Source organism: Squalius cephalus (assembly GCF_949319135.1).
Source record: "Squalius cephalus genome assembly, chromosome: 20".
In the NCBI taxonomy this organism is placed as follows: Eukaryota; Metazoa; Chordata; class Actinopteri; order Cypriniformes; family Leuciscidae; genus Squalius; species Squalius cephalus.
The window spans coordinates 24,584,324-24,610,488 of NC_137141.1; the positions used below are offsets into that span (position 1 = coordinate 24,584,324).

The 26,165-nt window shown below is 36.8% G+C and overlaps 2 protein-coding genes across 18 annotated transcripts in view; both read right to left on the reverse strand.

The window, feature by feature from the left end:
- evla (Enah/Vasp-like a) overlaps positions 1-22,867 on the reverse strand; it is a 36,950-nt gene extending 14,083 nt beyond the window's left edge. For 2 of the 7 annotated variants that reach the window (XM_079853141.1, XM_079853137.1), the window contains exons 1-3: positions 22,728-22,867; positions 2,886-3,054; positions 2,428-2,605 (exon numbers count right to left, since the gene is read on the reverse strand). In XM_079853141.1, the coding sequence (XP_079709267.1) occupies positions 2,428-2,605; positions 2,886-3,054; positions 22,728-22,732 (352 nt within the window). In that variant the 5' untranslated portion in view covers positions 22,733-22,867. Of the gene's footprint in view, positions 1-1,223; positions 1,527-2,427; positions 2,606-2,885; positions 3,055-10,819; positions 11,291-17,456; positions 17,723-17,777; positions 17,797-22,727 lie in introns of those variants that run through there. The other 5 variants (XM_079853136.1, XM_079853140.1, XM_079853135.1 and 2 more) reach the window with 5 other exon arrangements.
- A 270-nt stretch (positions 22,868-23,137) lies between these two features.
- eml1 (EMAP like 1) overlaps positions 23,138-26,165 on the reverse strand; it is a 47,871-nt gene continuing 44,843 nt past the window's right edge. For all 11 annotated transcript variants that reach the window (XM_079853124.1, XM_079853133.1, XM_079853128.1 and 8 more), the window contains 4 exons: positions 25,772-25,859; positions 25,232-25,327; positions 24,870-25,000; positions 23,138-24,718 (listed from right to left, as the gene is read on the reverse strand). In XM_079853124.1, the coding sequence (XP_079709250.1) occupies positions 24,593-24,718; positions 24,870-25,000; positions 25,232-25,327; positions 25,772-25,859 (441 nt within the window). In that variant the 3' untranslated portion in view covers positions 23,138-24,592. The remainder of the gene's footprint in view (positions 24,719-24,869; positions 25,001-25,231; positions 25,328-25,771; positions 25,860-26,165) is intronic.

Sequence of the window (26,165 nt, forward strand, 5' to 3'; positions counted from 1 at the left end):
GTTGTGCACTGTGTAACCAGACAGCGTATAAAGCAGAGATATTACTCCTGATCACGCATCCATCTCTGCTGCAGGTCGTGGCAGCGTAATACACTGTGTGATTTATTTCATAAACTTGATTGAATCCCTTGCAATAGCAACATGCTGATAAATGGCTGCAGTTTGAGTGTATTAAAATGGCTGGTGCGACTGATGCTGAATAAAGTTAATGGGTTCTTAGTTTTAAGTGCCTCTCGAGAGTCGAATGTGGAGCTCTGGATTTTATTGTGATATATGGTCAAATACTTAAAAAGCTTTGGAGGGGAAACACTAAAAAGATCATACGATAAATTTGTGATGAAATCTTTGGACAAACTTTTGAAGTAAAGGTCAATATATACAGTACTTTATGACTCACATAACATATCATTTGGTGGTTGCGTGCAGCAGAATCCCTTTGTACCAAATACCCTGGTGATCATTGAGCTGAAATGATGATGTCCACTGAGATAACAAGTGGAAACACAGATACAATCTGATTGGATGAGGGGAATCGCTGGTCATTTGTTTGATAAACCCTACCTTTTTTTTTTTTTAATAACACACCACTTGCATAATATAAATCTGTAGAGTATTTTAAAATGTTAACATAAAATTAAAACTGAAATTAAAACTAAATGTAAGTGTTATCAGGTATAAATAACTCCTTAAGGTAACTTTTAAATGTTTTTTTTTTTCCAATAAATTGACAATATAGTCAATGAAACAATTTCTGTCAGCTGTTTAAATTTTTAATAATAATTTTTTTTAGCAAATAATTAATATAAATTAAGTATCAACAACAATTGTAATAACAATCTTATTATTTTGTACTATTATTAATTATATGATTTTTATTATGTTTTTTTTATTTATCTTTTTCCCCCCATTTGGCTTCAATGTGATATATGATATATATGAGTCAATCAATGTAGAATCCTATTTAAATATTTTAAAATAAAACTACCAGCAGTATTAATTATGTAATGTTTCACTAAAAATCAAAATTGGTTTTCGAACACTAAAGACAACTGTTCAAAAATAGTCACGACAAACACACTAGATCTCAAAAACAATCTTCACGCCTCATCACAATCTTCTGACAGGAACCGTGCCAAAAAACACTGCGCGGCTTCCACAACGGTCCTTCATCAAAGAAACTACATCATATTAATATATGTGACTGAACCCTTAACAATACTTACTGCTGAGTTTTATTACTCTGGAGCTGATCCGTCGGATTGGCCCCGGGGAAAACTCCGGTCCAAGCATGGCTCCACAGCCCTCTTAGGTGCCTTTAATCTATGTACATATATCTATAATGGTGCAGTTTGAGCTCCACTACCAGGTGGGAACTGGTAATAACAGTCGGGACTCAGGACAGGTGAGTTCAGGCAGGTGAACACCAGCTTCTCTCTTCTCTGCATGCTGAGGTGCGAGCAGCACTTCTAACAACCTTTCCAATCTGCCCACCCCAAAAAGCAAGAAACATGCAGCACCCTTGGTCTGAGACTGTTTGGCTCCATGGATATTTTAACCAGGGCTGTGACCCCCCCACATACATCTTATAAGTAGAAGCAGCCTGAAACCAGAGAGGCCCATGTGCTGTTCTTAAATAAGAATTATACTACACTAGTTAAGGGTACCACGTATAAGACCCAAACAACAATATTTTCAGTGTGAATTTACAGTATATTTCGGACTACTAGCTGCCATTTTTTATGCACTGAATTACAATTAAATGATTGTAAAACAGCGATCAGCACCAGGACATGACTGTAATGTAGTAACACCTGCATTACGCTCATCTCTTTCAAATTGACATGTTCATAGATATTTAAGAGGTAAACATTTAAAAAAATACAGTCAAAAGACTCAAACCAGTAATATTGTGAAATATTATTACAATATAAAATAACTGTTTTATGTTTTATATATTTTAAAATGTAATCTATTCCTGTCTTCAGGGTCACATGATCTTTCAGAAATCATTATATATGCTGATTTGTTGCTCAAGAAACATTTCTTATAATCAACATTGAAAACAGTTTTGTGGAAACGATGATGCATTTTTTCCAAGATTCTTTGATGAATAGAAAGTTTAAAAGAACAGCATTTATTTGAAATAAAAATCGTTGTAATATAAATTGAAAAAAAAAAAATATCCTGGCAATGTTTTACTCATGAAATCAAGTGGAAGTCAAATAGGTTTGTATAGGATGTCAACTCATTGCAAATAACTATTCCCAAAGACTTATTTTGAATGCCTTTAAATGTAATACTCAAACCAAACTAATCTAAAAAAAAAAAAAAAAAAAAAAAATACAGAATTAATCCAAGTAACACCTAACCAAACACCACACATGAGTAATGCAGCAGAGAGTAAAAAAACAAGGTCATGTAAATTACCTGCATCCTGAGAGCTCAGGACATTGAGCGCAAAGAGCATGGCAGTGGAGAAGGTGGTGGCCTCCTCTTTGCTGGCAAAGTTCAACCCGTAAACTTGCCGCGCATCACGCCATTGGTGAAAAGTTGGCGTGGCCTGGTTATATTTCAGACCTTTCACAATGGAGTAGTTTATTACGACCTGGAAGAGTGGCGACATTTAGTTATGTGTCTGCATCTGTGAAATGTTCTCTGTAATCAAACTATTTCAAATGCTCTTCAAGGGAAAACCTTTCTCGGGTCAATCATACATTCACATAAATGGTGGTTTAGGAAACTACAGAAACCAATTTTAGATGTTAAGATGTAAAATGCCACAAACAGAACTAAGCGACTGTGAAACTAAAGCACACACTGTGTACAGTAAGATCATATCACACAGTCTCTTCTCTTTGAGATGTTGTGCCATGTTGGCTTCTCACCTGCTGGTCCTGCAGTTTGACTCCCACCACGCGGAAGCTGTTGTTGACGGTGTTGTGGTAGATGTTGATGCGGCTGAAGCCTTGCTGGCCCGGTTTGACTGGCACCCATTTTTTGCTGGTGTCATCATAAATCATCACAGAGGCTCGTGCTTGACATATACTCTGTTCACTGTGAGGAAGAAACAAGGACACTGGTTAAAGATTCACTCCGCTCAACAACAAAAAACACAACGATGAATTACGATACGAGACAATGAAATACAGATGTCAGACTGAAAGTGTCTCTTAGCAACAAAAATAATGTTGCAACTCGATTATGCAACTGTGTATTTGTGCATAATATTTAGCTGTGCAAATAAAAGAGACTCTCAAATAGTCGATATAAAAACCCGTCAAACCCTTCAAAAATACCCTTTGCTCTTACTGTGGTATTATGGTACAATAATCGCCCCTCTGAATTTGTTTGAAGACACTGAGCAAGGGGCGGGTTTGTTATCGGTACTAATTATATAGTGTAATAGGCAGCTAACGAGCGAGGCAGGAATGTAACCGTGTCGACTATGATATGAGACCATGTTTTAATTAAAGACATGAGGTTTTATGCTTCTTTAAATAGAAATCTTCTGTTGTCAAGGTGAACAATTAACATAAAGAGAGAGTAAAAAGTGTGTACTGTATGATCAGCATTATTATACCTGGCTAGCTAACACACAAACATAATTATGAATTATCCCATTTATATACGTTCACACTTTAGGGTCCAGTTCTCACTATTAACTAACTGTTAACTACGACTTTTGCCTCAATAAACTCCTAATCACGTTTACGTTAATCTAGTTACATTTAGGTATAGGGTAGGATTAAGGGATGTAGAATATGGTCATGCAGAAAAAAGCATTAAAATGTGATTTAAGAGGTAAACAGCCAATATCCTAGTAATGCCAGCTTTGAAAGGTTCGCACACAAAGTAAATCTGTTGGTGTGCCAAATGAAGCTAGGCAGATTTCCACCCTGACTCCTATATACCCTAAAACATACTGTAGTGTACAACCACACCCATCTCCCACAGAAACACCCAAATCCAGCCACACGCTCCTTAAACCCAGATGTAGAACTGGAAGAGCAGCAGCACATGATCAAAGGAACTGATGAATAAGATACAGCCATTTGAAACAATTGATCTGAGGATAAATGTAAGATGAATCAGACTCACTGGTTTTGTGATATTATGCCAAAATAGCAAAAGAATTCACACTATGAACTCTGAATGATGAATATGAAGAGTTGTTTAGTGCGGGCTGGACTAGCAAAGAGCAAGAGAAACCCCATCATAAAGAAACAAGCATTTATGAGAAGTGGATGAGTTTGTACAAACTCAGCTCAATTAAATACGGCTTTATATCTGTATGTTTGATTTGCAAAATTTCAAATTTCAATAAGTCATATACTCCATCTATATCTATTTTAAATAGCATTTTGTATTCATGCAGCTTTAGCTTGTAAAAAAAACACATTAGGAGTGTTCCTCAATTTTATGTGAATTTATTCATATAAATGTTTTACTTAAAACATGATGTTAAAAAAAAATGAATAATGCATCAGCCACCCTCATATAATGTTACTCTTTAAAGATTGAATTTTACTCTTTAAAAACAGCACATTTGCACGTTTCATGCTTTCACAACAAAATTTTCCGTCATTCGTTTCTCTCAGTTCTTCATTCTCTGCTCTTTCACGCTTGCCTTACGACAGAGCCTATTTCTAGCATCCATCTGGGGTTAGAGGGCAGCACGGCAGATTCTTCCCCGTCCTCTTGGTTTCATTTCTCCCCCCTAGAGCAAGTCTGAAATAAAGTACACAGTCTCTCCTCCACCGATGATGCTTGGTCGTCATAAATTACATCCTGACGGCTCTTTGCTTTCATAAACATCCAATATATTTAGACACCGGGCTATCTCGGTTTACTTGTTCTAATAACACATCACGCAAGGCCTTTCTCTCTATGACTACTTGTGTATAAAAACATGGAAAAACTTGCCAATGTTGTCTAAGATGGAACAAGAATAACTATCAAATAGAATTAGAATGCAAAGACTTTCCAACAAAACCTGCACTTCTAAAGGCTCAGAGACCAACATGTCTTGTAATAGCAAGCTATAAATATCTGAGTCCGGGACATTTAAAACTTAGAAAGCTTTATAGTCTGTCCCAGAACTGCAAAGTCAGTAACTGAACAGAGTTTTGATGTTCAAAATGTGAAACTACAGAACGTTCTTAAAGAACTCTGACAACGGTCTTTTAGTAATTTAGGCACAATTTACTTATTCATTATATATTATTTATTATTCAGGAGATTTGTGAATGGATGAAAATCGAATAATTAATTAAATCGTTTTTTTGTTGCTGTTTTTTTTACAATAAATACTTTTAAAATAAAAATAATAAAAACAAAACCCTTACTAAAAAGATGAAATATTTTATTTGTTTATCTGCATGTCTTTTTTGTTTATGATTCATAAACATGAATCAACATCTGAACACGAACACAAACAAGTTTTGATTTCGTTTTTGGGATAAGATTTCATGCTTGAATATATATAAAAAAAACTTTATTTTTCACATATTTTACATTTTTGCGGCACCTCGTTTCCCAGTCTGTCAGTAACGCTCTGTTTGTTTAGTTCCTGTCTCTATGAAGCCCCTCCTTGCAAAAAGTGCAATGCGCTCTGATTGGTCGGCTAGACCAGTGTGTTGTGATTTTATAAGTAATGTGATACAATCAAATGTTTGGGGCTGCTTTGGTTCACTCTTACAGTGTCATACATCATTAGACACAACAAAACTTTGTCGAAATGAAAACAGATATTTGATCACTGATAAAAACGCACTAAACAATCATTATGCACTTTGAGTAAATCTGCTACAGTGCCCAACAGGCATGTGTCTGAAACAAGGTCACGCTGAGAGTCTGAATACCCCACAGAGCTAATGCTTTTACTCCATAAAGCACCACTATGGGGCAGGGACCTTCAGGGCCTTCCAGCTATGACCCCATTAGCTGAATGCTCTCTTATGTGGATGAGTGTGAGTAAACGTGTGCAACTGTTAGTGTGTGATAGAGAAAGACACATGAACCTGATCTCGTAAGGAAACTGCAAGACATGGGAATTCTTGATGATTGTATACATACTCATATCACAGACGCAATATACTGTAAGAATGTTTTCTGATGGCTCACGTTTGGGAGAGATGAGTGTTTCTAAGCGATGACATGGTCAGGAAGAGGCCAGACTCCACTGTTTGTCCAATACACAGCACTTTGGTGCATAATGAATACTTTTTGCTTTTTATTATAAAAAATTTTCTTGAGCTCTAGACTGTTCTGCACACTAGTGAAAGTTTAATCTGATCACTTTTAGTTATATAAAATTATATTTGAATGTATGTGTACAGACACACACACACACACATTTATATATATTTATACATTTATTTATATATATATATATAAATGAACAGTATACTTGGATTGTAAGAGGTCAACTAACTTTTCCAGATTTTTCCAGATGTTTAAAAATATATAAAAAAAAAATACATTGTAAACATATTTTATACATTCATTTTATTTATTTATTTATTCATTTAAAATGCTACTTAGTTCTAGTTCATATATGTAATGGATTTTTGGGTGAACTATCTCTCTAGAACCAGTCATCAGTTGACTATACTCGTTCAGGCAACTCACCAACTAGTACATTTTGAAATTATTTATTTTTGCACATTTCAAGCCAAGATCCTTCGAGTCCTTTCAAGACGTTATAAGAGGGGTGGGAAAATCTGTTATCAGCCTTAGACTCCCAGTTGATAAGCTGCCATAATTAATAAAAGCTGTGAAAAGCCTGGCATTTCCCACTTGGCTTCTGCCATCATAACACCCTGAGTGAACCTGGTCTCCACTCACCCAAACTCTGTCTCAATGACCGAGAGAGAGAGAGAGCTTGACAGCGCTAGGCTCCTTTTAATCTCATGTAAAAAAAAACATTTAGTCTCAGCTCAAGGCCAAACACAAGGTCCAACTCTGCTTATGTCTGGTCACAAGATCTTCAGTTGTCGTTTGCCCAGATTTCAGAGGAAAATAACAGAATGTGCCTGAATTGGCTCTAAGCCGATAGTGTGCTTGTCTACGCTGTGCATTTGGATATATGCCTGGTTGTAACACTCTTCACTATCATTTGATGATCATTTGATGAAGAACTGCTGCCATGATTAACAGATGTGCATAAACATCTCTTATAAATGAATTGCTTTTATCGTCTGTTTTCTGCAGGTGGTAACATCATAGCATTAATTGCACCAAGCACATAGCGAGTTTTGTAAGGCCCAATCTATAATAAGCCTAATTTACATAGAAATAAGTCGAGTTTAACGCAAATAACATTGAATTATTTAAACACTCAAATGTCAGTGCTAATTCAGCTCACACAGCACCTGGTCAGTGAAGAAAACTTATGCATTGAAATAATGCACACACAAGTATTTACTGTGAGACATGTTTTACGGAATGAAACGCTGAGAAACACTGAGCACAGACTTAAAATTTAAGTTGGGGTTATTTTTAGCTTATAGCAAAAATGCTACACAAAGTGAGCCCTGTAAATGATTCTAAAGCAAGTAAAATATGGAAGTCCCCTGTTATTAGAGTGTGGGAGGATGGAGCTGAAACAAATGAGAGTTTGCAGGAAACAAGGAGGCATTTTTTAGCTTGTAACCCAGTAATCATTTTGGGAAGGGTGGGAACCAAGCTGGGACACTTCCCACTTACAGAGAGCTTCTGAGGCCTAAGAAGCTGGATTAAAGGCTGATTTCTTGTAAGATCTGGATTTAATGTCTCCTGCAACATAGTAATCTAAACATCGAGCAAGTAAATGTCACAGAGCACAAAGGAAAACTAGGAACATAATAGGCCCCAATATAATCAGATAGGGCTGGAATGACGCGTCGATGTAATCGATTACGCACTGTTAATGTTAATCTCTAATACCCTGACATGTTTCACACAAAACAAAACTCTAAAGCAGATGCTAATGGCTAGCCTATATGGCAGCGCCGCTTTATCGAGATGGTCCTCACTGCAGAACACGAAATCCAGGGGGACTTACATATACCTAAACCTACCCATCTCCACCCCCTGATCCCTAAACCCATCCCTAAACCTACCCATCTCCACCCCTAAACCTACCAATCTCCACCCCTTAGATGTGGATCCAACCCCGCCCCCTGGATCTTGTAAACTGCATTGAGGTGCTACTGGCTTTATCTGAGCCTGCACATTTTCAGGACTCGCAACCGCATTCAATGACTGTATCAAAAATGGAGATGTTCATAACATCAGGAATTTTTAACACAATTGACGGCATGTTATTTACCCGGAAGGGTAAAATTTACTGTTATTTTCATCAGCTAACTTACAGCTCATTAGATCTAGCATTCTGCACACAGAGATAAAGTAGTGCATAAGGTTACATTTGAAAGAATGAGCTATCGCATTTATTGGAATTAATTATCGAGAGAGAGAGAGAGAGAGAGAGAGAGAGAGAGAGAGAGAGAGTGAGAGAGAGAGAGAGAGAGAGAGAGATGCATACCTGCGTCTGTTCAGAGTCTCTCTCTCTCTATTAACAACAAAGCTGTGAGTTTAATCACTTCAAAATACTAAACAGCGATGTAACCCCTTCGTTGCTGAAAAATATAATGTAGCGATGTTTCTGTGCGTGTGAGTGACGTATGTGTGTGCGCACTTCAATGAAAAGAGCGCTTTAATACAGAATAGTAATTAAACTGACTTGTAACTAAACGGTTATATTGCACACCTTCCAGCCAATCAGAACTGAGTATTCAGACAGACCATGGTATAAATGTCTTTACTGTAAAAAATCTTGCTGACTAAACTTTTGATCTGTAAGTGCACGTCAGTAAAGAAACAAACTATTAACAATCATGAGAACACACGTATCCTCTGCAGTGAAAGCAATCCCTAATGCATTGCACCAAGCTTAGTGGAAAAATAAATACAAGATGAGGAGAGCAAAATCTGAATAGCCATTCTTACTAAAGCCAAGCAACTAATTTATGCTAATGCCAATATGATATGTTTTGTAAATATGTTTTTCACTATATTAAATATCTTTATAAAAACATGAATAATAATAAAAAAAAAACATAATAATGATAAGCCTTCTATAAAACTGCTGGGCCATAATGATACTATTAGATGCAACAACAATAACAAAAGAATGTAATTTATTCAGTGGAATTTGCTAAATAATGGCAGCATTGGCCATTTGTCCACACACCACAAATACAAATGTGTCAAGCTCCTAAAGCACATCACTGAACTTCAATGTCAAATGTACCCTCCCCCTCCAAAATCCACATCCATACCATAGACTGTATAAAGATCCATACACACACACACACACACACAGGCTCCAATGAAGCTACAATGATAGAAAACAGTGCTGATGGCCTAATGGTCTTTTTTTTTTTTTTGCTTCTGAATTAATGTGCTTAAGTGCTCAGCTAAATGTTTCAGGCAGGGCTACTAGGTTTATAATGCTAGATGTATCCTGAACGTTGACTGTGGCATTATCTGTCATTCTCTAAGCTGTACGCTTTCAAAAAAGCTTACGTTTCAAAAAAGCAAAGATTACATTCAAATCTGGCTAATTTCACATATGGCTTTTGAAGGGAAAATTAAAACTTAAATGTCATATGAGGTTTTGACTGAGAGGAACTTCTCAATAAAGCTGGATAAGGCTGGACTGAGAGCTGGTGCATGTCTTGTGTTTTACTGCAGGAGGTACTACAGAAACACTCACCACATCCTTTCAAAAGAGTCACTGGACCGAAAATGAACATCTCCCCTAAAGCAAATCTTTCTTTAATATGGCATAAATTAAACATAGGCCCTGGCCCTCACAGAACATCTTCACAGAGAGTTTCCACATAAACCAACCCTTCATAATAATTCATCAGTGAACATCACTTCTGCAATCGCTCGAAACAGTTCACACTGGTCCTCAACTGGTGGCTCAACTTGGGTTGCAATTTTGTTCTAAAAAACATATAAATATATAATAATAATAATATCATAAATAAAAAACAACGTATATGTATATATATATATATATATATATATATATATATATATATATATATATATATAATATATATATATATATATATATATATATATATAATATATATATATATATATATATATATATATATATATATATATAATCCATTGTTTATTTATTTAGGATATTATTAATATATATAAATGTGTGTGTGTGTGTATATATATACATACATACAGTATATATACAGTTTATATATACAACTATTACACACAAACACACACATTTTGTGAATTTATTTGTTATTTAAATTAAGCTAGTAAAATTAGACAGATGTCAGCATGGATAGGTTGCATGCAGTGTGACATCCTTGAAACACATAAACAAAACTGCACGTGATCAAGGAAAATATGAATCAAATTACATTAAATATGTGTTCACTTGGAACAAGGATATACAGGATGTGTGATGACCACAATGATCATTTATCAAATTATTAAGCCACTTGTATGTTATTATATAATATAGCCTACATTATATTCATTTTAATGTCTGATCTTAAGGACTTATTTGTGTACAAAGCTGTGTACAATATTGACATACTGTACTGGCTTGCCACTTGATCTAAGGCACTCCAGGATCTAAACATATTCATGCTAGGATCTAAACAAAAACAATCATAATCCAAATGTTTCTTTCTATTTCCTTGTGCCAAAAGATACATTTTCAGACATGTTCAGCAAACATTTCTAAAAAGCTCACAATAGGATGCTGATGTGAACAGGAAATCACACTGACCTTATTTTGCAGACACTCATATGAAGACCAGAGTCACTGTGGCTCTGTGGTAGGCAGAACTGGACAGAATGAGCATCCATCTCTCAAATACACACACACAAAAGATCTTTACTGCCCAGCAGATGATGGGAACCCTTCACCAAACCTGCTTTAATTTATCTCAAACGCATCCGTAAAATAGACCTGATGTAGTACAGCACAACAGATGCGTACTTCAAACCAAACAAGCTTTGAATCATCTAGGGAGCCGTTCCAAGATTAAATAAGCATTTTCAAACGTCATAATCCCATCATATCCTCAAAAAACAGGCAAATGACAATCCGTAAGGTTGTATGATCTTAGTGACAAAGTGAAGAGAAAATAAAAGCAAGAAAGAGAAACAGGGTCAACAACAGTGAGTGAGTGGTCAACAGTAGGGTCCCATATCTAGACAGGGTGTCACAGGATCAGATTTTCCCCTATAAGAGGACGGCCTGACAGTGGATGTGTGTTGTTTTGTCAAACCCCGAGGGGGATTACCTCATGACGCCCAACCCCCCATCCAGCTGTGACAGAGGAATTGAAAAGGAGACAGTGCTACTGCTGCCAGTACATTACACAGTACGTTTGATTCACTAATTGTAGTAGGGTTGTCACAGTAGCCGGTACCAATACCAGTCATTTCAGTACCAGAATAAAACTGTTGAATTTAGTATTTCAAAAAATATCCCGTTTTGTCTCGACCGTTTGTTATCACTGTCAACCATCACAGTTTCCGATTCAGTCACGCATTTAAATACAGTTGTCAATCCAGAAACTTTGCAGTGCACTTAGCAGCATGAAAAACTAAACTTGTATTCAGATCGTGAATGGGTAATAAACAGAAATACGCTGGCGAATAACGCGCGCCGATATTCGTCCCGGTGTGTAGGGTGCTTAGGCTGTCAATCTCGAAAAGCACAAAATGCTTCTCCAGTGACACATCTTGACACTGTATCAGTGTCTATTTTGTGCACACAATGTGGATAAGCTACAAAAAGTCAACATGTTAGCAGCGACAAAGTTGACAATATTGATTTTTTGTTTTTAGTAGATGCGTGAACAAAACTTCACTAAACCTTATTTGTAGAGCAATATCCAGTATTCACAATAAACTTTGTGCTTTGTTACTTATGATATAAAACAATTATGATTCTGCCAATTATATGACAAAGCAATAAATGTTGTTTTGGCGCTCTTTAATGTGGCATGACAGATCGCTAAAGTCACTTCAAATCATGTGTACCGATCATCTCTTCCTCTTTACTAGTATAAACATGGTGTGTGATGGATCAGAAGGAAGGTTTGAAAGACACAGTACGGCTGACTTAAATGTATCATGTCTCCTGTAATTGCTCAATTAGTGTTTCAACTTAAGAAAGACATCAATAAAACAGCTTGTAGACAATGTCACGCAATGTTACATTTACCTCAGGAAAGCCATTCAATGTCTATAAATATTTAGTCAAAAGCTACAAAAATACCTCTAGAGAGAAGCATTTTGCCAAATATATGCACTATATTACATATTCATTATATTTTTTACTTAATCTGTTGTCTTCATTATTTGATGTAATTTTGAATAAATCTCTCATGAAAACAAGTTCTACCAGAAAGACTCAGGAGAAATAATACTGTGACAATGAACATTTATTTAAGAGCTCAGCAAACAATCAAATTCTTTGGCGTAGGCCCCGTCCGTAACTCGCATTCCGAGGGTACGGAATCTGCATGGGGTGGAAGGAGGAGAGGACATCCTGGCGTCTTCAGGGTAGAGGGGAGAGCCCGTCTGGAGGTGATGGGGAGGATGGAGGGGAGGACCCAGCATAGAAATGTTAGGGAGATGAAGGAAAAGTCCTGTCTTGGTGGTGGATGGGGAGGATGGAGGTGGTTGAAGCGACAGCATCTGCGAACTCAGACATGTGTAAGTACCACCCTTTTATAGTGGCTATTAGGATATGATTGGATAGATGAGAAGGTAATACATGACGTGAACGATTGAGTCTTCCTGGCAGAACTTGCACTAGGCTTCATTTATTACAGCCACCTTTTAAATGTTTATATTTCAATAACGAATTGGAGTAGAAACAGAATTATGTCCTTAAAAAGTTCCAGAAAAACTGTCTTATGTGCTGTTTAAATGTTTATAACAGTTTGTGTTGATAATAATTCAATCAATTAATTGATAATTAAATCAACTTTATTTTCTCAGCTTAGGGTCTTTGCCTAAATTAAATCTATTTAATGACATTTTTTGTGTTTCAGTAAAAAAAACGAAAATTGGTGCATCACTATTAAAAAACTGTATGACCGATTTGATTTTGAAAATATGTAGTTTTGCACAGACCAAATTAAATATGCCTGGTAGAGTGCTATATCAGAACAGATAGCAACTGCTTAGTGAATAAGATGCAGGTTTATACGTTCGAATTTGAGCTAAAGTGGAGATACTGTTTTTGCGAATTTTCTGCTCAAGCAGGACAGCTTTCCAGCACATTTATTACTTACTAGAAAGCTCTGTGACAGGTCACAAAGAGGACAGTCAGCCAGACTATCACTGACACATTTAAAGTGAAACCAGAGGATACGCTAGCCAACATGCTTAGGTCAGCATTTCATGACATTTCATTGTCAGTTCTTTGTGACTTTCAAAGAACTGACAAAATGAGAGGGTTCAGCACTGGAAACGAGCTGTCCACTTTAAATGATGACAAACGTTCTCCCATTTTACACTGAGCTAAAAGTCTGACTATCTAAGGCCGGCCAGCATTAATTCCAGTATGTTGAGTCTATTTGAGATATGGAAACATGAGATGTATGAGGTAGGGAAAAGTGCTATATTATATTAACCCAGAAGAAAAATTGGAAATGGGCCATAATGGAAAGACAAAGCAAAAGAACTCTGATGGATTTGTATCTGTGAACGATCTAAAATCTAAGGAACATAAAACAGATATACACACCTTATTTTACACTCAATTATAAATTATGCTTTAAGTCTTTATTTTATGCATTTTTTCATAGTTATGATATGATTAAATGTACTGGTGGTATTTCTTTAGGCTTTTAGTATTTAAATACAACCATTTATTAGTAAAGAGTTATAAGAGAGCACTGCAAAAAAAAAAAAAAAAAAGTGCTATAGGTGTTTTGCAGTTATATGGTGAACAAACAGATGTTTTCTGTCATATCAGCTACAATATATTCTGGATTTTAGCAAGACAGAAATACTGTATTATTGACCAATCAGAAGCCAGGACTGGAACAATCCATTTTATAAGGGGTCTATATGACTTTCTTTCTTCTTTGCAACAAATCTTCCATTATGTCATAGGCTTAGAAAAACATTTTAGGTGAACTAGCCCTTTAACCTGGGGTTAAATCCTGCTTACAGGATTCAAATCTGTATTGTTACATACCCAGATCCTTTTACAACCAGATACCCACCAGCCATTCCTACTGTACAGAATATACACTCACCTAAAGGATTATTAGGAACACCATACTAATACTGTGTTTGACCCCCTTTCGCCTTCAGAACTGCCTTAATTCTACGTGGCATTGATTCAACAAGGTGCTGAAAGCATTCTTTAGAAATGTTGGCCCATATTGATAGGATAGCATCTTGCAGTTGATGGAGATTTGTGGGATGCACATCCAGGGCACGAAGCTCCCGTTCCACCACATCCCAAAGATGCTCTATTGGGTTGAGATCTGGTGACTGTGGGGGCCATTTTAGTACAGTGGACTCATTGTCATGTTCAAGAAACCAATTTGAAATGATTCGAGCTTTGTGACATGGTGCATTATCCTGCTGGAAGTAGCCATCAGAGGATGGGTACATGGTGGTCATAAAGGGATGGACATGTCAGAAACAATGCTCAGGTAGGCCGTGGCATTTAAACGATGCCCAATTGGCACTAAGGGGCCTAAAGTGTGCCAAGAAAACATCCCCCACACCATTACACCACCACCACCAGCCTGCACAGTGGTAACAAGGCATGATGGATCCATGTTCTCATTCTGTTTACGCCAAATTCTGACTCTACCATCTGAATGTCTCAACAGAAATCGAGACTCATCAGACCAGGCAACATTTTTCCAGTCTTCAACTGTCCAATTTTGGTGAGCTCGTGCAAATTGTAGCCTCTTTTTCCTATTTGTAGTGGAGATGAGTGGTACCCGGTGGGGTCTTCTGCTGTTGTAGCCCATCCGCCTCAAGGTTGTGCGTGTTGTGGCTTCACAAATGCTTTGCTGCATACCTCGGTTGTAACGAGTGGTTATTTCAGTCAAAGTTGCTCTTCTATCAGCTTGAATCAGTCGGCCCATTCTCCTCTGACCTCTAGCACCAACAAGGCATTTTCGCCCACAGGACTGCCGCATACTGGATGTTTTTCCCTTTACACAACATTCTTTGTAAACCCTAGAAATGGTTGTGTGTGAAAATCCCAGTAACTGAGTAGATTGTGAAATACTCAGACCGGCCCGTCTGGCACCAACAACCATGCCACGCTCAAAATTGCTTAAATCACCTTTCTTTCCCATTCTGACATTCAGTTTGGAGTTCAGGAGATTGTCTTGACCAGGACCACACCCCTAAATGCATTGAAGCAACTGCCATGTGATTGGTTGATTAGATAATTGCATTAATGAGAAATTGAACAGGTGTTCCTAATAATACTTTAGGTGAGTGTATACATATATTTAAATATACTATACACCTGGTCACTTAAAGCAATTTCTCTGATCAGATAGTTATCCAATTGTGAAAAGGCCATGTGTAAATGCCCTCCGAAATGCTTTCGAGATGGATTTAAATCAAATCACGCAAACCACTTCAGGAGGTGGCTTGAGGCGCGTTCCAGACGAAACTGGCCAATTGTAAATGATCTGGTTGTTGAAGCCATGTATGCAAATTTTACTACATGCAAAATGTATAAAAAAAAATAAAACAAACGTGTGAGAGTGTGTTACACCGGCTCCTGTTAGCCAGATATGACAATGCATTACAATATGGCATCACCACAGATATGGCCCACCAGAGATAAACAGTTGAACTTCTTTCTTCAGCAAGCAGACTGACGAAAATGAAATTCAATGTTCGGCGTCACATTCTGAAAGTTATTTTCATAGTGGTGAGCACTAAATACTCTCACTAATGCCGACTCAGCTCTCTCTCCTACTGCGGTCTTTGATCTTGAAATAAGCTGATGTTAAATAAATCGCAGCACATTTCTGTTGCTTTAGGTGACATGAACTCTGTTGAATTTGCATATAGCGTGGGAATTGAATATTTATATTTATTTTGCGGAGACACATGTGGCCAAGTGTAAATGAAACCGTTTCAACAAATCGGATTGCTATCTGATCAGTAAAATCGCATTAAGTGACGAGTTTAAATAGGCCCTTAAAGGGGAGTGAAAACAGATTTAACTGTCGAAACTTCTATGAGCAGTGAAACATCTTATGCATTAGCGAAACGCATGCAATTGACTAGAATAAACCTAGACATGAGACCTTGATATTGAGTTAGGAAGCAGTTTCCTTGGTGATGAGAAAAGTGGACAAATGGCCCGCACCCTTCCCCCACCTTCTGGTCATAGTATACCAGGTGCCGGACACTCTAACTAATCCTTATCCTTAAAGGCAAATCATTTAAACGACTAGTGCGCTAGCAATCAGAAGTGAAAATAGGCTTGTATTAGGTTACACTGTTTTTTAAGAGACAAATATAGAAAGAAAACAGTCAGCGGCAGACAGAAGGAAGGAGGAAGGAGCTGTGTAGTCAGTCTAGTTTCAACAAATCTTCAAGGATTGTTTTGCCTTCACTGGTTATTAATAGGTTACCATGTGTACATCCTGTAATACCGTGAGTTTAACTAAAAGATTGTCTTGCCGCTGCCAGTACATTCTAACCTGCTGTCTCTGTAACAAAATAAAGAGCTTTAATGAAAGAGTTGTTTGACAAGTTTGGCTCTGCTTTGGATCAAATGCAAGAGATCCCAAATTCGGGCTCAACCACACTGTTGTCCCTACATAGCACACGGCTTCTCTGTCTGGAGTTCTTCCCAGTTGTGGGACATCACATTTTCATTTCCTGTAAACCAACTGCTTAACTCAGTTCTTTTCCAGGTTTACATCTCCATTAAGCCAAAATAAAATAAAATAAATCATTTCAAAGAACTTTTTTTCCACATGCACATCAACAACATACATATTTATTACTACAAAAAAGATCATCTAGTACTAAACCGTTGCAGGACAAAACTCACAATACTATAAAAAATACAGACTGAAAATTCCAATCCAGTGTCCTGGTTTCTTATTTAAACCCATGGTTTTCCAAAATGCTAAATGACTCAACAGTAAAACACGGAGTGGGTTTGGGACTCCTGCACTGTAGCTATTGAACCCAAGCTTGTTTTTGTAGATTAGTCAGCTCGCTCCACAGAGGGAACAGCTGATGGGAAAAAAAATCACTAAGTTAACAAACTAAAAGGCACTTGAACCATTTGAAACCATTATGAAGTCAACATATTTCTTAAGCGAAACATCCGGTAATCCTCAAAACTCAAAAAAACAGGGTAATAACAAAAACCACAGAGGAAAGATTCTTACCCGTAGTCATCAAAAGAATACATATTGGGAAGATGGAGCTCTGAAGAAACCAAGGAGAAAGAAAATTCCTTACAGCTGGATGAAACAAAAAGAAAACAGGGAAAAGGAGGGGGGATCAGAGAGAGAAAAGTCTGTGCCTATTTCATCCCTCATCCTCTCAGCTAGGTAAAACACGAAGTGCACTCATTTCTAAGATTCAATAATGCAAAAACAGGGAGTGTGTGAAAGAAAAAGGAGGTGAGGGAGGGTAGGAGGAAGAAACGAGTGAACGAGAGAGAGAGAGAGAGAGAAAGAGACATGTGACAGATATGGACCAGTCACCTTGTCCTGCTCACATCCATTCTTATCCACTCAAAGGATTGGAACACAGCCTGTGCCTTAAAGAAGCCTCTTTCCACAACAGAAATACAGCCGAGAAAATGCCACATGTGACATGATCCTTAGAGACACACAAACACTCACACACACACACACACACACATTCTCATTCATGCAACTTGCAAGAAGAAACAAGAAGGCTGCTGGTATTCATTGGAAGAATATAATATATTCTATAATATATAATATAGGAATATATTTATCTTGACAAGTAAAAGAGTCTTTCTGAATGTGTTAAGATATATGCTTATATGTTATTTATATGTTAAGATATATGAACACCCAGTCAGTGCAGTTCATTTCAAGTGCAGATATAAATAGTACATATAACACGGTAGCAGTTCTTGGTTAATTCTGATTAAATCATGACATGAATAAAAGTTATGGTGACTTACGGTTCATTAATGAGTCAAATTGAGTCAGAACTGCTTTGGCAGATTCAGTGAATGATTCATTAGAATTATTTAAACTAATAACTCTGTGAATCTATTTGACCAATACATTACAAGAACTGTCTCATGAGACCGTGCACATGACATGCAGAAAACAATACGTATTATGGTTATGAATGAAGAATTAGTTTCTATGACATATTAATTTGTGGTCATGTTTTATTAATTAGTTCCCTCATTTTCGTTTGTTCCCTAGTGTTAATCAAATTGTGGCAATGATTCAATTAAAAAGAGAGAACTAAGTAATAAGCTGAGAGAACTGGGAACAAATTCTAAAATCATGACCACGATATCTTTTTTTTTTCCATGTGCATTATATTAATTTGTTTGTGAATCTGACAACAATGGTTGCATCATAACAAAACCTCCACAAGGAGCGAGTGACTGAGTGACTGATTTTACTTCCCCTCTAGAGGCCATGCTTGTACTCCATTCGGTGCCATTGACAAGAAAAGAAAAAAAAAAAAAAAGAAAGGAATTTATTTTTTTTATTTTTTTTGCAGATGACCAATATTTCAAAAGCTGACAATGAAACGTTTAAGAACTGCATATACACTGTGGCTCAATAAAATATAGTGCCACACTGTAGTAAAAACTGTTTGTGCTGGAAGATGAGTCCCGGTTCTTAGAAAATGCCAGAATGAATCATGACAGCTGGATTTGACACATCTTTAGGGTCTCAGATAAATTACGCAAAAGGAAACACTACCAGGAAACACATTTGCTTAAGCTCGACAAGACAAAAAAATCCTCATAAAAAACAGCAAATAAAATAAAGCATAACTACAACTAAGTCTGAAAGAAGAGTTTCAACCTGAAGAGATCATTGGCATTTGTATCATTCCAATGTTTAACCGAAAACAGGATCTTCTACATACTATTGAACTCGCCCACAAAAACGAACGATCCATGTGTCTGTACAATTCACCTTATCAACAGATCTCATAGCTAGAGCTCATTTCATACACCACTCACGACAAATCAGGGTCGGGTCTGAAACCCCTCCCCCACACCACAGGATTTTTGGAAAAAATATTGTTACATGCACAAATTACTAGGGTCTGTGTATGCGCTGTATTTCTCTAGGCGTGTGCAGCTCTTACAGCGTTCCCTTACAAACACGCTCAGCACTTTCTTGCATTCCTGAATTGAATCAAGCCTGTGAAGTGAATGCCCTAACTTCCCCATGATGGAGCACTAGTGCTAAAAATAGCCTATATTGTGAAGTAAAGACTTTTGCTCAGAGAGTCAAGGGTTGAATAAATCATTCCACTGAACCAGTTCCTCAGTTTCCTGTTGGCAAGAACGCAACTCGGTCCAGCACAATTTAAGACTTCCTTCTAGTCCAGACGGAGAGAGAATAAAGGAAAGGGAAAGCGGACATTATACAGAAGACTAAAAAGAGGCTGAAATAAATGCACTTATATGAAGATAATGACAAAATTATGTAGGCTACATCATGTTGATGTTGATACTCAGTCGCACTTTATTTTACATTCCTGTTCTGCATGTACATATATGTTCTTATTATAGCAATTACTATAACTGGGTTATAACTAAGTACTAACCCTGAACCTACTCCTAAACCCTATGTAGCTTCTTACCTTATATTACTAGTACTTTCTAGAGTAAGTACATGTACTGTAAAATAAAGTGTAACCTGATACTCTATATGCATTTACATGTAGCTCAAAATGTTTACTAGCCTAAATTTAGTGATATCACAATTGTTTAATAAGGGACTAAAATCAACTGTAGAAAACACATTTTTATTAAAACAATCATGTGAAATTTCTGTTTAGAGTAAACTGTTTCCCCCTATAATTACTAGATTAAAAACTAAAAGTATTTTCTTCATTTTTAGAATTACAAATTGCGAAGTGATAAATATCGTGCTCACTGTTATTTGTGATTTGATTACAGATGCATTTGTTTCCAAAACACAACTAAGCATGAATACAAGAATCGTCATTTCCAGATTTACTCTGAACAGTGAATATCCACTGCACGCCTGTACTGCTCCATTGGCTTTATGAATGAAAGATGAAATAGACTGTGTGTGGTCACATTTACTGGCAGTTCGATTAAAATCATCATGTCCATCGGCATATGGCAAGCCGTTTTAACATTTAATCCTTAATACAATAAATAAGTACTAGCATCTAATGAATACTTATTAGTAAAGATACTAGTCAATATTGGAATAATTACTAGTCATAAATTACTAGATGATATCAAAACAGAATCGCTATAGTATCTATTCATTTGCAGATATCTTCAACCTCATAAGGAACTAGTAAGAAAATGCTAAGAGATATCTTCTTTTAACAGTTCATTACATAAATATGACTACACTCTCAACCATCCAATCAGAGTTCATATGGTAATGCAGGCTAAACTAAATAGCAGATTGATTTTTCGTAAGTAACTGGCTTTGTTGGTTTATCTAGCTAATTGGGCAGCATGAATACAAGGAAAGATATGTTTAATATGACATTTTTTTGTTTTGAATGTACAGTAGGCTATAATAAAGACTTAACTGCCAATAATAAAATTCAAACAACAGTTAAGTAGACCCGTTCATACCCACCAGCCAAACAACCACAATACCCAGAGATTGGGATTTTTGGTGAGCATTCATAATTCCTTACAATCAAAAATTCGGAATATTAATCTGCGTCTGTGAATGAGAGTCATGTCAAAATAAGAGTATATATGCACTATATTACATATGCCTATTCATTATATATATTTTTTCTCTAATACCATTAAAAAGGTAGGCTATATTGTTATTATAAAAACAGCCTTCTGCAATTCAGTCCGTTTCCTGTGCCATCTCTCTTTGATATGTTGTTGGTTCATTAATATTCAACATATAACTGATTTTTTAAATAGTATTAGTATATATTTTGTCTATGTTAAAGCGGCTTGCCATATGCCGATGGACATGATGATGATTTTAACTGAACTGCCAGTAAATGTGACAACACAGTCTATTTCATCTTTCATTCATAAGCCAATGGAGCAGTACAGGCGTGCAGTATCTTTAAAGGCACTAGTACCTAAAGAATAAGCACTAGTATCTAACGAATAAGCACTAGTATCTAACGAATAGGCACTAGTACCTAAAAAATAAGCACTAGTAGCTAATCAATAAGTACTAGTACTTAATGGAATAGATATGGCACTAGTATCTAAAAATAAGTACTAGTAGCATGAAAATACATACAAGTAGGTTTTAAGGATTAAACGTTAAAACGGCTTGCCATAATCAGCATCAATACTCTGCATCTCGGTAGCTTAAGCGTTACACACCCCAAACACTGTCACTATCCGCTGATGTCAGCAGAACAGAAAACAGGTAGGATCTGCTCACTCATAAACGGCCTCAGCTCGAGCTTTCAGTGGCTGTGAGCCAAATCCTATGAGCTGACTACTCAGAAAGCATTTCTGTGGATCGACATCTGGGCGTGTGTGCTAATGATCGCTAGTGGTGTTTGATTTGTGAATGAATCAATGATTCGGATGAATCTTTTGAAGTTACGAGTCGCTCCTTGAACTGATTCATATATTCAAATGCATTCAGAAGGAATCGCTTGGTCCATTCGGAACCGCATGCTACGCTACTCTTATTACTACTTTTTAAAATACAATTATTCAAATGAATTAGTCCGATCTTTTTAAATGTAATAGTATTTTAAAAGGAGAAAATACCAACTTGAACGTCTAGGTCTGAACCGACAATAAAATAATGTTACAGTAGATATATTTATAGTTATCGTTCTTGGTGAGAATGGGACAAAATTAATAATAAAATATTGACAACCAATCAGAATCCACCTACTTTAAAGATCTTGAGCACTTAAAGTGGCAGATGTCATAACTGCAGCATACAGTTATAATAAACACAGGGTGTGGACGAAAAAATGTAGGCTAGTTTTTTTAAAGTTCTTGGTGTGATGGGACTTTAAACACACTTACTGGAGTCTCAATTTGCAGATCTGTAGCCACGCATAATATTAAGGCTAATACGATTTATTTCGATTATGAACAATTCAGCGTTCAGAGGAACCAGTTGAGTGAATGATTCCATGATTCACATAACACGCAAAAGGGCATTTGCTTGTCGCCACCTACTGGTGAAACTTCCAGAAAGAGTCACTGAATGAATGCGTGAAAAAATCTTTTTAGTGAACGGATTCAATAGATTCAAGTCACTGGGATGAATCAAAACCCCCACTACTATATAGGCCAACCAAATTCCTGTCTAGGTAGGGAACTCACAAGATTTGAAACGCACCCAATAGGCTAGATGTGATTAACAGTGTCAACTGCTATAATACATAAATATCTATAGCAATACATTTATTTGTATACACAAATGCATTTTAATGTATAAATTAATATATGCATGCTGTGTCAACACATTTGGGCAGCTTACCTCATTTTCTGATGATATCCCCACGAATAGATGGATGTAATAAATTATTAAAAAAGCTGAAGGGGAAAAAACTTAAAAGCCACAGAGGCGAGCCGCTCGATGTAAAGATATCAGCGCATAAATATGTATTTTAGTGAGTATTTATACAACACGTGTACTATTCCATAAAACAATGGTCAGCTTGAATGTTCAATGCTCATCCAGCGATGCACAGCCGGTCCTCGGATCAGAAACAATGCAGATGTCTCGAAAGATCTACAGCATATCGCTCTATGTCACCACAGCTGAATAAAACATATCCCATGTTTAGCTCATGGTCGCGCCTACAACATCGATCTGAATCGCGGACTGCAAACGCGCACTGGAGTTGCCATTTTCCTCCTCCGTGTTATGACAATGAGAAAGGAGCTTATCGGGATAGTGTAAAAACAAACACGCAGAACAGCGACCACTGGTGGCCAATATGCCGCACTGCAACTTCCTCTGAGCCCTGCCTCATTGGGTTACTGTTATTCCTTTTCTTCCTGTTATTCATGCCCATTTGGTTCTGTTGTATAAACAGGCATAAACAAATTATGTTTATGAATGCGTGTGCTACAGGTCAGGGCTTCACTGTTTACAGTGCAAAGGTTTTAACACCACCATGTGTTTTCATTTGACCCTCTTGTTCTACTTGGGTGGATGATTTTTTTCCTAATGTTTCTCATATAACTAAACATTCATATAGCAGGATATTGTCATGTGGTTGTACATTTAAAATTCAGCAACATCTTCCATTCTCCTTCACTCCAACCTTGATCCAACAAGCCAATTTGGTCAAAAACACAGCTTTCTCATATATCAGAGAAGAACTACATTCTTTCCCTCTAATTTCATATATATATGACAATTAATATGGAAAAATAGGTTAGACAGTTACAAACAAGCTTGTGCATGCTTAGTTTTATTAATAATACTACAATCATTTGACTGTAACTGTACTTGTTTTCTCAAGCGGAGGTTATGAAAATGGAGCTTAACTCTAATGTAAATGTGCACTACGTTATGACGTTCAGTTAAGCTAGTTGATGCATAACAGATTTGATGTCAGACAGAGGATTAAACTAAATCAGAGATAATGGCTGTGGGAGTGATTTAACAAGTGAAAGTCATTGAAGGCTTTAATCATTTTGACTCTGCAGTACAGTCACTATGTTTCCCAAACTCATGCTTTTTTTCCTCCTTGAGAAGATTTTGATGGCTGATTAAGTTTCTTTCAACTTCAATTACATTTTAAATTCATGGAACACCATAAATATTTGAACACACAGCTGAAGATAGAAGGAAATGAAATCAACCGTGGGAAAGTGGTTGCAGTACCTCAACACACCAGACAGTGGCAGCAAAGGTTAAAAAAGTATGATTACGGAGGCAGATTTTTTTAGTACAAAATGATGCTTAACGTGCAATTTATCAAAACACAGTCAGTCTGATAGAGTATAACTGATGGTATTTTTAAGACTCTAAATGATACCTCTGAAGTAACTTACCATGTTACAGTGTTAGTGCTTTGATCACATAATATATACTGGACTGGACTATTCATTCATTCCCAATATATTCCTCCATGTGCTTTGGCATCACATTTAACTTTGACCTTTAGGGCAGATTCTTTAGTTTGTTATTCAAAGACATCTCTCTCGTAGACTAGGGAGTGCGTGAGACAGTCAAAACAGAGAGTCACTTCAAATATTGGTGTCCTGAGATAACAATTAAAGGCAAATAAATTTGAGACTCCACTTCAGTCTGTAGTCGATGGACCCACTTTTGCTTTCCCAAGCCACTTGATCCCAGAAAAAAGAAAGTTCAGTGTGACAGTGGGAGTTTTACACCACACGCCACTGCATTACGCTCATGTCCTTCCCTCCTGTAGAGACTAGGTGGCTGTCGTCAAACAAGAAGTTGACGTTGGTGACGTGGCTGCTGTGTCCACCGTAGATGTGACTAGGAGCCTGCAGAGGAAGATAGAGAGAAATAAGACCATATTTTAACATTACTTGGTGCTGAAATGAATAATATCTATTCTAGGGAGACAAACACGAGGGAAACCCCCCAACCCCCGGATACCCCAGCTACGACCCGAGATTTAGTGCTGTTTCTTACCCGGGATTGAGAGCAGGGGAATGAGAAAAGGTGAACTTTGCCAAAGTCGTCTCCGGTGACGAGAAGTCTCTTTGCATATGAACTGCACACAGCATTGATGTCAGTCCCATCTGAGCCATCCGGCCACAGACCTAACACAAACAGAATATACATGTCATTTTCTTTGGCTGTATGCTAACATTTATGAAAGAAAACACTACAAAAAGAACTCTTTTGTGTAGTTATGGGCATATGAGGAAGACTATGATATGTGCAGCTATATTTATTCACTATCACTACAAATTAAACTATTTAAAAGAAATGTGATATTATTTTTTTTATTATTTCACACTGCCATGCATGACATAAAACATAAACCTTACCAAAAACATGGAAGCCCAGAGCACAAGTGAAAGTGGCCCATTCAATATCCCGGGTGGTCTCCACACTCACAACTTGCTTGCACACAGAGGGAATCCCTGAAAGACAACAATGAATTTATAGAATAAATGGATGGATTTAACAACTAGGAGGCCGGGGTCCACTAGGGGCCCTCAAGATGACTTAAAACAGTGTTTCTCAACTGGTGGGTCGCGGAGTGACAGGCTTTGTCAGTATCATTCGAAATAAAAAGTCTCGAGTCAAAAAGGTTGAGAATCACTGATTTAAATAAAAGTTTATTATTGAGTATTTCCATGTAACAGTGTTTGGAACTTCAGCCATACTTTATTCAAATGTATTGACTGAATTCATTTAACTACTGGTTGTGGTCAAGTAATGAAGGAAAATGTACAATCCCACTCATGCAACTATGCAGAATGGCTAATATTCGTCCTGAACATGACCACTAACATCAAGAAAAGATGGGAAAAAAAACCTCTAAGTAGAAATAAAGTATCAGTCCTCAAAGTAAAGATACTTACAGTAAAGGATCTCATAGTCTCCTGAGTTGGATACCAAGTACTGAGAATCCACAGACCAATCCAGATGGGTGATGAAACTCGAATGACCCTGTGAGCAATAACAGACAGTGAGTACGAACGTTAAAAACAACCTTAATTTGAGGAGACAGATGTGTGTTTGTGTGCATGTTAACAAATAATAATAATAATGTGGCAGTGTTTTTGTTAAAACTATTAAAATATCCTTTTCATTATAAAAATAAAGCTGAAATAAAATATAAATATTAGAAAATCATTTTGGGACAAAATTAGAAATTACATTAAATAAAATAAGTTTTAGTTGAAGTACTAAAATTACTTAAATAAATTAAAGCTTAATAGAAATATAAAAAAGGGCAAAAACAACCAAATGAAA